Source organism: Chenopodium album, chromosome 17, assembly GCF_948465745.1.
Source record: "Chenopodium album chromosome 17, dcCheAlbu1.1, whole genome shotgun sequence".
Lineage (NCBI taxonomy): Eukaryota > Viridiplantae > Streptophyta > Magnoliopsida > Caryophyllales > Amaranthaceae > Chenopodium > Chenopodium album.
The window spans coordinates 1820997-1833635 of NC_137850.1; the positions used below are offsets into that span (position 1 = coordinate 1820997).

At 36.2% G+C, this 12639-nt stretch overlaps 1 protein-coding gene across 1 annotated transcript; it reads right to left on the minus strand.

Moving 5' to 3' along the window:
* Nucleotides 1–344: 344 nt before the first annotated feature.
* Nucleotides 345–8321, minus strand: LOC145587347 (uncharacterized). The gene is made up of 3 exons (XM_081644074.1): nucleotides 6705–8321; nucleotides 2523–2962; nucleotides 345–2101 (listed from the first exon to the last, which is right to left on the minus strand). Exons 1-3 carry the CDS (start codon nucleotides 8163–8165, stop codon nucleotides 640–642), a joined length of 3363 nt encoding a protein of 1120 aa, XP_081500200.1. The 5' UTR covers nucleotides 8166–8321; the 3' UTR covers nucleotides 345–639.
* Between the last annotated feature and the right edge of the window lie 4318 nt (nucleotides 8322–12639).

Genomic DNA, 12639 nt, shown 5'->3' on the forward strand with positions numbered 1-12639 from the left:
AAGATGAAACAAGGTAAGATGTGTGGGGGAGGAGGGTGGTCAAGAAACAAGTAGCGTAGATGGTTTTTTTTTGGTGAACATAATTGGTTGCTTATTGCTTTAGGTCATTTTTTTTTTCCATGCAATTGTAATGTGAAGATTCAGAAGAAGAGAATCAAAGTTGGCGTAGTAGCACACTACTTAACTGTTACAAGGGACTTCCTAATCCTATCCCCACAAAAGTACTATCAAGAGGATTATACGACTGTGCAGATCACACATTTATATTCAGTAGGGTTTTGCCATTTGATCAAATTTGCAAGTTCGAAAAAAAAAAAAATCAGCTTACAGTCAACAGCCAGATGTATACCAAAATTTATGTATACCAAAATTTTGGAATTAACTGTAACTCCATATTCTCGGGGAAGTATATGGCCAGAAACGACTCAAAATTTCATATACAAAAATACTACATGAGTGACAGAGACTCAAATATGTACATCTTTTATTTCGGATGCAAAAAGAATATTTTCCCAACTAAAAAACAATCTGGGAAAAGAATTGAACAGAAAATTGTAATCAACCGCCACAAGGCAAATAAGAGAAAATAGAATGAATTTCCTCTCTACAAAATATAGCCGCGGAATAGACTAACTCCATCTACGAAGAAAAAAGAGCTTCCAAATACTCATCAATGTAGGCTAAACAAGGCCAGTGATCTGTTCTAATTCGTACCAGCGTGGAAAAATCAGAAACTTCCATCCGAAAGAGAAGATGATAACGGGGAGGTAAAAATATCAACACTTGAAAGCAACCCATGTTTGTCTTACCAATGTTGATCTTACCATCTTCGTTATCCAAGTATGTGAGATATAGTGGACCACCAGCAGACTTCGCTACTGAGTTATTTCCATCAGCAGAATCTGATGACTTGTCCATCCACGCAACATCCTGGATTAAGCCCCCATCCTTCACAATCTCCACAAGAGATTCACCAATCACACCAACAACAAAGGGGGCTAAATATCTTTCCACAATACGAACTGCAAAGATTGAAGGAACTTCAAGGAGTTTGACTGATTGTGTTCCATGGATTGCTGCAAACCCCTTCCCGCCTTTAAGTGAAAATGTCTCCCGGCCAGCACTGGAAGAGGTATCACATACTTCCCACAAAGCATTAAAAAGGCGTGAGTAATATTCAGGAACTGCACCTTCCAGGATTTCAGATGGGGCAGCAGCCTTGAGAAACATGTCCTCAATTCCAACTGCGACCCCCTGAAGCTTGCCATGTATAAGCTGACCATTTTCTGCATTTGCATCAATGGAAACATCAACAAGACCTGGCACAGGTTCTCGTGGTTCCAATTCAATGGTAACTGGTGACCTAGAGACTGACATTTCACTAGAGGGGATTCCAGCAGGGACTATGTCCAATGACTCTTTCTTCTGGAGGTTCACAAAAGTTGAATCACCAAGAAGAAATGGGATATGATATGATGGTATAGAACCATAAGGAGCTGAGGATGAGAACTTGAGAACTATTCCATACATTGCAGGCAGTGCATCTAATTCATTAGCAACCTCCCCTGTTGAATCTGATCCCCATATGCGGTTGAAATGATCAGATCTAAACCTCAAAGAACAGGGTATTCTAATTTTGATCCCTGACATGTGCCTGAGATCAGGAATACATGAAAAATGCTTCCTCAATATATCCAAAGTCCCTGAAATTTTGGAATCCATAACTCGTAGAGGTTCTAGAGGCTGATCTAATCTTTTATTGTCAGGGGAAAAGTTGGTAGCTTTATAGTCACTGGTACCATTCAACTGTGATTCACTATCCTTGATGCCATCCATATAGCCATTCTTGTCAATGTCATAATCAATAGCTGGTAAAGACAATGACCAAGATTGCTTCACAAGCAGTGGTATCATCCGCTCAAGATGGATGTAAGATGAAATACTTCTGGATTTCTTAAGATCCTCAGAAAACCGAGGAGATTGAACATTATAGCCAGAGCTTGCATGAGGTGATGGTGAGATGCCAACCATTTGATCCCCAAGGTTCAGCATATGCTTGAGTTTTTTTCCAGGTATGCATATCAACATTCGTAGGTAAATCCTACAAATCACAGAACAGATAAATTAATATTCCCTGAGGTGAAAGAGAGCATGAAGAAGATTCTTAAGCCGTAAGGCCCGTAACCTAAATTACATATACATAATTTCATGTCTGCTGAACAAAAATGAATCACAATATAAACGCACATACAAGGCCCAAATATAAGCCCAAAGATTTTTTTTCCAGAAAACTTTGTTTATAAAAATACCCCCCCCCCCCCCCCCCCAAAATATAAAGAGGGGGCTACATCCCACATGCCTTAGTTTGTAAACATTGTATGCAAATGCATATAAATTACTATCTCCAGAATTGAAGAATCATAGAACATGCAACCAGAAAGCTGAGAATCTATATGTTATTTGATATGGAGTGCAGAAAGTAAAGTGGGACAGGGATGACAATATAATATTCGTAACAGTACCTTGCATTGTCACGAACCTCCAGATCAGGAAAATAAAGAGTTGTAAATGCAAGAAGTCGAGAGAGTCCCATAAACAAACGGGAACTATGGTGGTGCAAAAGCATTGTTCGGCAAATGCCAAGGACTTTGCTTCCTTGGGACCAGGATTTCACTTCAGTATCTGGACCGTGCTTCTCAACAAGAAAAATTGTGAACTTCGTAAGCAACTCCAGCAATCTTTGAGGAGGTACAGAATCATTTTTCCCAATTCTATCAAAAATCAGGAAATAAGAAGAAAATCGATAGTTTATGACAATCTTAGGAAGTAGGTGCTCATCAATGATCTGAAGCAGCTTCTCCCCAAGGTAGCAGTGCTTTTGACAGCTCAATAATCGATCAATTAAAGTAACAACCACAGGAACCAACTTTTGGAAGTCTGATAGCAACTTCACCAACATTGTCTGCAATGCACAAAAGAAAATTGTGGCTATAAACCATAAGATAAACTTTACAAAGTAGAAAGCTTCACTATCCATGTTTTGTCCCATAGAGGATGGAGACAACAAATGTATCAACATTGTGAAAAGCAAGGCAGATCTTGTGAGAATAACCCTTACTCTTACCACCCCTCCCCCCCAAACAAATAAACAAAAAAAAAAACCCTCTTTTCCCGCTGTAAATCTCAATATAGGGACGAAGAGAAATGGGGGAAAACTAATTTTATTAATCAGGGGAAACAATGAAACACACAATAAATAAAAAAGATGGATTTGATGGACATAACCCACTCCTCATTATAACAGAGAATTTTTTTTCTAGTGTTTTATATCTCTTAATGCCTACTTGTCAGTGGATTTCAGATATAAGCCTAGAGAGAAGCTTGCCCTTCACTCAAGCAGCTCTTAAAAAATACTTTTGACTATTAAACACGGATACCTTAAGCTGTTTCGTTATTTCAAATAAGATAGCTGCTCAAAAAAGTGGCTATCATATAAAGCATAAGTATCACTAATACCAAATATTAAAGATAAAATTTTCATATTGTTCTAATCATTGGTGAGTGTTATTGTTCTTGCTAACGGCCAGGAACATGAAACTATGATGGGCAGTGAATTACTTGAGCCAGACCCATCCTTCAAGGTTTCTAGATGAAAACAACTTTGCAGAAGAAGAAAAATGCCAAGTAGCAAATTATGGAGTTCTGAAAAAAAGAAAGAAAGAAAGACAAGCACACAGAAAATACAAGTAATTACTAGCAAAATGGCCATAACAATTTATTGGTTGATTGTGTTTCTCCAAGAAACTTTGCAGTCTAGGAATTCAAATTTATACTTAATCATGGTACAATTCATTTCCTATGTATTGAAATGAATAAAAGTAAAAAAACAGAAGAAAAAACCTATGTTTCTTAAAGTACAATTGGCTAGTCAACATAATGTAATCATACAAGGAATAAAGGAGAAGGGAAAATAATAAAAATTTTCTAAATCTCAACTAGAGGAGAGTAGATGATATTGACTAATTGATGCTTCCTTTTCAAGTCACCGAATCTCATAAAATCATTTTTTGATGCCTTCTATTATTATTTTGGTATATATAGAGTGTCATTGGTGAAATATTATACACAAATTTAACAGAGTAGCTAGCTCCGAAGCCATACACAGATTCTGTTCAATGCATACTATTTCCTACTGATATTACGTCTGTTTTTCCTATTCAGTATAAAAGATCCCAAATTTACCCCCCATAAAGGTGACCTGTGTGGGTGCTTTCACTTTTGTTGGGGTGTGGGGGGGGGGGGAGAGCAGAGAGAGAGAGAGAGAGAGAGAGAGAGCTTAGGAAAACAGAGGTAGTAATTAATTCAGATTCAGAGTTACTTCCAAAAACAAAGTTACAAATGTTTCTTGCAATTACATTTGTTTCAGATTAAGATACTTTTAGCAAAACTCGTGCAAATATGAACAAGCAAACACAATAAAAAAAGTCTTCAACTGCCTTGTGTGTGACAATGTAGTAGTGTCTGTACATGGGCTTATGCTTTTTTTTTTTTCTTTTTTTTTTTTGCCTATTTTGAAATAAATAATAAAGATCTAAACTAAAGGGACACCAAGGAAGTGTCAACTGTCAAGCCCAATAGAAACATAGAGTAACATGCCTCCAATAAACTTAAAGCTTACAAGCCTGTATACCCACCCAAACAAAAAAAATTCTATAGACAATTCACAAATATCTGATTTATAAATAACATGAATTATCACTTGCAACATGACGAAAGGATGGTAAATGCTTATGCTGAAGCATGTGACTCCAACAGTCCACCTATACAAAATACTTTAATATTTAGATTACTTCCAAAATTCAAATGCTCAAAAGGAGTAGGAATTTCACCTAAAATATCACCAATTTCCTCCTTCCTACAGTCAACTGAACTAGCTTCCAGAATTCTGCAATCCACTTATCCTTTAACTTCCTCTTCCAAGCAACTAGACCACTAGAGCACCTTACACCTTAAACCAAGTATGGATGTTGAATAAAGGTTCTTATAAGGAAAATTAACGTACGGTCTACAATTTTTAGTTGAACCCCCACAGGCACTTATAGAACAACCAATGAAAGTATAAAGGGGTCAGATCTGCATTCCTCTCCCTCCACCACTTAATAAGTAAAGAATGGCACTATGCAAACATTGCACATGGCCAGCATAGAATTCCAAAATCCAAATATCTCCTAAAATTGCTACCTGTTAATACTTCTATCATTCTAACTCTAACCGTTTGTTTGGATAACAAAGTGGAAGGGAAAGGGAAGGGAGGGAAGAAGAAGGAAGAGGAGGGAGGAAGTAAGGTTACATTTTCCCTCCAAATCTTTCCAACATTGGAAAGATTTGGTTTTTTAAAGAGGGAGGGAAAATGAAACCTTCCGTTTCCTTTCCCAACCCTTCCGTTTCCTTTCCCTTCCCTTCCCTCCTACCAAATGTTTCCAAACAACAGAGGATGGATCCCTTCTTTTCTCTTCTCTTCCTTTTCCATCCCATTTTCTCAATCCAAACAAAGTGTAAATCTTTGCTCACATACAGCTCCTACACCTCCATATTTCTCATTAGTTTGCATCCAAAGACACTTCAATTCAGCACCAGAGGACTGATTATGCTCCAAGGGCTATCTCCAAGATCCCTCAAACTAGCACAGCCTAGCTATTTTTTTGTATCCAAATCCCAATATTTAGAAGCCCTTGATACAACATGATTTCCATATTTATTATCCTCCCACAAGCCATAACCTTATTAATTTAACTTCTACACATGTCTGCCTTATATATGAGGAGTCAACATAATCAACCATTCACTTTGGATAAAACCTTAATGAAGTTCAAGAAATCCGCCAATAAAGGATAGAATCCAATAAAAGCTTGTATAAAAAGTAAATAGTGGAGAAGCTAGCATACTGGACCATACGATATGTGAAGACATAACTAAAAAAAAGAGAACAAACAAAAGATGTCACTAAGATTGCACCAATTTCTTGAGATTTCCACATTATTGTCACAATGTCACCACAGACCCCTCGAAGATAGTCAATATGGAAATCATTTAATAAGAAGGGTTTGAAAACACACATTAATTAGTACTAGATCTCTATGCACATGATGAATGCTTCACATTTCGAAAAACATGTATGACAGCTCATTATATTAGAAGTAAGGGTGTTTTAGGTATTATAGGTGGACAACAAACTCCTCAAGAATTGGCTTATATTATTAAATAGAGATCATTAGCAGTATGTTGACATGATTCACTCTATTAGTCATAGAGTGGATTGTTCATTTGTTGAAAGGTGGCATTCTTCAAACAAAAGATGCATGCTATTTTGTGTGAATTGAATATTTGAATATTAGATGGCATACAAAGTACAAGTTCAATATAACAAAAATGACCTCCTAAAACACAAGCATCTGGGCACTGGACCAGTAAATTATTCCTAACCATGACAATTATGCCATGCATTTTGCATGCATTCTTATCACCTGCGCGGACTGGAGGTCCCCTCAAATTATTGAATTACAAGCACTACCATTTTTTTTTTATTTTTTATTGAAGAGTTCTCTAATTCTAATACGATGATTACTTCCAAAATATTAAAAGATTGATACAGTATTCAGATAACAAAACAAGGAAGAGTAAATGACACTGAATTGAGCATGTACCTGTATACCACAGAAGATTGCAGACTCCATGATATCTTTGCTGGCAGATGGATCAGCATTGGAATGAGTTGATCCACCAATCAAGAACTTATGCAAGGTCCTGAAAGCAACTGCTGTCTCCGTGCTCCAAGGTGGCAGCCATTTAAATCCTGATACACAGACAAGACCGTCCTCAAAGTACTTCATCACAGATTTCCCTGAAAACTCATCCTGGGTCACGGCTGAATCAATGATGACAGAGCAAAATGCAATCAAATCCAGCTTCAATGACTTCAATGCAAGTGCATCATATACATTCGGGTAAAAATGTGAGCTCATCCCAACAACTAAATTCCTTTTCCCAACATCTTTTTTGGAAACCAACTCAACAAAACCTAACAACCAATGAAGAACCAGTAACCGAAACACCAAAGGCTGCTGTCCCACCTTGGCAATCAACACCAGGCGCTTACAAATCTCACCCTCGTCCCCATCAAACGCATCCAAAAACCGCTTACAAAGCATCAAAACAACATGCCAAAGCAAGGGATCATAGTTATAAAGCAACCCAGTGAACTGAACCTTCAACAAAGAATTCTGAAGCTCCAAACCAACTGCCAATGGCATTACCATAGACATAAACTCCACCATCCCACAACAAGTCAAAACCTGAGAATTCTCCAACAAAAACGACATCACCCGCTTCAACTCCTTCTCATTCGAACCCGACAATTCAACCCCAAAATGCATGCCCTCCACATTATCCTCCCCATCATAGGCATTCACCCATTGCGGAACATTAAAAGGAACTAAAGGAACAGCAGTACGAAAAATCGAAGCAACATTCAATTTACAAACAACAATGTCATGAATTACCTCTAAAAGCAAAAGAAGATAACTCTGAGAAGCATGAGTTCGTTCATTCTGACAAAGCCCCCATAAATGCCCCACAATTTCTGCCAACAAACACGGAAATTCTCTCTCCAATTCCCTCAAACATTCACAAGCAACCGCCCTTGTCTGCCGATCAACCCCATGATTCGGCCGATTAATAATTGTCAATAGAATCGCAGCCAACACCTCAATTTGAGTCACAAAAACCCTAACCCTAATCGAACAAATTGTCATCACAATCGAAGTAACAGAAACAAGCATCTGCTCCTTAAGCGAGTAATTAATCGAAACCCCATCAATTGGGGATTGAATTACAACTTTAAGGGCATCAATCAATCTCGAAAGAACTTGTTCTTCATCATCAGAAACAAAAATTTGATCGGCGAATTCGTCGAGGAAGATGAGAAGATGGAGTTTGAGGGAAAGAGGGAAATCCTTCTTGAGGAGAGAAGAGAGAGAAAAATCGAGGAGAGAGAGTGAGGAGATTGAAGAAGACCATCGATGAGAATTTCCATGGTGAAAGTCGTCGATGAGAGACTCCCATTCTTGAGCTGTGAGATGGGTTTTCTTCGAAGGGAGCTTCTCCATTGAAGGTGGATTAATGGAAGGTGATATTGATTATTGAAGAGCTAAATCCGCCATGAAAGTCGTGGTTTTGAGCTTCGTAGACTGAGCTGGTTCTTACTTCTTACATTGTTTGGGAGATGACAAAGATTGTTATTGGGTGTGAATGGTGTGATTTCTCCCTCCAAAATGATTTTTCCACTATCCCTCAAGGAAAAAAAAAAAAAAAAAAAAGCTTTTTTTTTAATTGTTGACGCATTTAATTTAGGTCTTGTTCACTCCACCTTAAATAAAAAATTATATTAAGTAAAAATAATTTCAATTCAGTAAAAATAAGTTTAGTTCAGTAAAATTAATTTAAGTTCAATAAAAATAAGTTCAATTAAGCAAAAATAAGGTGAAGTGAACGGGGCTTTAGACACATACAGAGTATATAATAGAATGATAAATCAAGTGGGATATACTAGTAATTACTTCGTATAAAATATAAAACTTACTCAAAAGAAATGTGTCAACTAAAAATAAACTATTAAATATCCCATTTTGAGCGATATATTTGCCAATACAAAACTATACGGAGTAATTAATGGAGGGATTTAAAAAATCTATAAATATAACTAAAGTAACAACCGCTGACTTCTATCATCCCCTATTTAAATTATACAGATGTCAAATTGTGGTAAAAAAATTTCCCGCCTAAATCAATTGCTGACATCATATTCTTATTTTTATTTTTACTTATTTTTTGAAACCTTGTTATTTTTTTACCTTAAATTATTAAATTATATATACGGAGTATATTTTTTTTTTGAAGACAATTATTATAATATGTTATTTCTATTTATTTTTTTACATTATTATGGATTTATAAAAAACTATCTGGATTCCAAATATAATTACTCTCGGTTTAAGAGTACTCTGTATTGTATAATTTGGTTAAATTTTTACTATCTTTAAAATTATTTAGATCTAAATACCATTGCAATTAATGGTTATGTTTCTATATTTTTTTTCTCATATGAGGTACATATATAAAATATATTTATTTCAAAGAAATTTATTATGTCGTGCATCGCACGGGGCTAATTTAGTTTATAACTATAGATCACCGTGCATGGCACGGGATCTAACCTAGTAAATAAATAAATGACCACCCCACAAAGTACCCTTTGTTGAACTTTCAACCTTTTTTTTTTTTTTTTTTTTTTTTGTGAAGTTAAAATATACCACCCCTAAAATGCAAAATCAGTAGGTATCACCAAATTTCATCTATTCCTAACAGTTTTCTGAGTTAGGGTTATAAAATCAAAATTAAACTAAAAAATATCCAAACCTACCCTGACCTGCCACCCCCTCCCTTCCTCGTCTCCATTTCCGCACCATCAGTAGGACAATAGATGAGAGTTACTTCCTTAGTGTTATAGGGGTTACTTGGTAAGTGTTACAGAGATTATTTCACTAGTGTTATAGGGGGTTACTTGGTCAGTGCTACATGAGTTACATGGTCAGTGTAAAAAGGGGTTACTTTGTTCTTTGACAAAAGGTCACATGGTGTGGCTAGACGTAGTGTGACTAGCTCCATATAAAAATTAAAAATATATATATAAAAAATAAAACCCCCCAACGCAAGTACATAACATCTTATAACTAATTAAAATTCTTAGGAATCTAAAAAAATACAACATTCTTAGTCGTTTGGGTGAAAATACTCATGTAACCTTTTAGATACTTGCGGTGATTATGAAATCTTAGATTTTCAATCCTCGCCAACACAAGAAATTAAACACACTATAGAAAAATCACCATCACAAAGATTAAATCTAATTATTAAAATCATTTAAATGTATTTGGGGCTTACCACCTGTAAGCACAACAGTAGAAGCCCCTACTAAGACTCACAAGAAAAGAGATGAAAGAGAGAAAGAGAAATGGGGAAGAGTGAGGGAAAACGGTCTAGGCCTGCAGGCTTCGGCCCGCCCAAAATGGACAGGGCTTTTCGGGCCGAAACTTAGAAGGAAACGAAAAAATCCTCCCAAATGAGAAACCCTAGTCAATTTGTAAACTAATACGTACCTTAAATAAAAAAATAAAAAAGTTTTTAAGCAAAATTTAATTCATGGTATTAGTTGATAAAAAAAAATTAAATTAAAATTGTCGAACTATATTTATCTTCTTATGTATGATTATATGTGAATAGTGTAAAAATCAAAGTGAGATATCATTTTCAAACGAAAGGAGTTCTTCAATTTTTTTCATAATACGCTTGAGAACAAAAAACCTAATGAAAGGAAAACAGTATATCATCTTTGTAATACACTTGAGATATCGCCTCATTAAAAACATTAGCAGGAAAAGCTAATGTGGGACAAAACCATAATCGATGGGAAAATAGTGCATTGCTCCCTTTTATGAATACGTAAATTGAGATCTTCTAGTACAATGAATTCATATAGTTGAGTATCTTACTATCTTCTCACATGTAGCAAAATATCATTCCTTGATAATGAATTCTTCCAAAATGGACTTGAATCTTCAAATCTTTACGTGGACAAGTGAGGAATCTTCATTTTAATGCACGATAATTATGATAATAATACATGTATTTTAATTTCTATTTCTTTCGAAATCTCTGTTTAAAGTTGTCTTAAACATAAAATTTATGCATTCTTCTGGAGGTCATGTATAGTAGAAATTGATGATGATCAATATTTGACCAAACAACCATTAATAACAATTTGATGGCAACACATGATGGTTAAGTATTGGCGCATAGATGTTATATACATGGCAAGTAAATAGCATGAATGAGACAAAAGAGTGGTGAAAAATGTATATATAATCATCAAATATTGTACCACTGTTACATACAATTGCTATAAATAGTACTACTAAAATAACCTATACTATAGTAGTATAAAATACATGTATAATAGTATATTAAAAATAATACTGTCATTATAAAAATACCACAGTATCATGTGAATTTACCGGTTAGACCTCCTATATGCATCCTAAATAAATAGCACCTATAATGTTATATATCATAAAATGTCAGTTGTCCAATCTTGTATGAATTAGTAATATAAAGCATCAAATTCCATACTTCGATATTTCATAATTGATGCAATAGTTCTCTTGCAAATACAAATAAATCTCAATAATTAACTCTCACATTCTCAAAGTTTATATTGAGATGTTAATTATTTAGTCAAAAAATATTCTTTGAGAGTTATTAGATAAATTCCACTAATTAATTCTCACATGCTTATCAAACTTCAGATTGAAATGTCAATAATTTAGTAAAAATTCTCTTTGAAAGTTTAACATATCTAAACGAGTGTAGCGGTTTTAATAACTTAAGTTATTAATAGATAGTTAGTTACACAATATACATCAACCATAAGAAAAGACATACGAGAACGACAAGGAGTTGCCTTCTTCGTCAAGCTAAGACGACGCCACAATAATTGTGACATTTTATTTTACAACATTTACAGTGATTTTTTTGGTCATGTTATTTTTATATCCGTCATATAGCAAGTTAAATATAATTATTCAATACATAATCATTTTAGGCCCTATAATGTGTGTTTAGGGTATTTTTACCCTAGACAAGTGGACCAATGAGGAGGTGCCACGTGTTAGAGGCTGGCAGGTCACCCTTGACCAATCCCCAGCTGACACGTGGCCTCTCCAGATACTTTCGTAGAATTGCGGCCTTCAAGGGCCCAATTCCCCAAAATCCGCTATTTGGCGGCGCATTCCATCAGTCCTAGGTCAGAATGACCTAGGGAGGGACACTTTTCCCAATGACCCTATAAATAGGGAGATATTCCCCCAATTTGGAGGACATTCAGAAATTTACTATCATTTATTACATCCTACTTTCTCTCTCATCAGAGAACTCCTGAGCTTGGAATCCAAGCAGATCCCCACCTAAATTTCCGCACTTTTTATTCTCCTTCAAGTTACTAACTTGAGCGTTGGAGGCGGAGCACCACCCAACCGGTGTCTTCGTTGATTTTGCAGGTTCAGAGCCAGCAGGACCAGTCTTCGAGTTGTAACTCTCCCAAGGGACAAAAACACCCAAAACATTTGGCGCCGTCTGTGGGGAGAGTACCTCAAGATGGTTCAAAATTCTGTACCAATTCTTAACTCTACTTCTCTGCGTCCGGTTACTCAGGCGGGTAACCAAGAAGACTTACAACCGGTTATTCCACCGGAAGGCTTTGAAATCCCTCAACCTCCGCCTCAGCCTCAGCCTCAGCCAGAGGCATTCACTGAGGAGGAGGAAGAAGAAGACAATGATGTGGAGACCTACATAACCAAAGATGGCTCCCTCATCTCTAAATCCATTCGTTCCAGAGATCAACTGGAGCGAAATCTAGATCAGGCGGGTCCAAGCAGGCGGCCCACTGGGAGGTCAGACAGGGAAACCCGGAAGACCAGAGGAGAGGCTCCAGTCACCCGGAATGAGCTCATGAAATTCATGAACTCC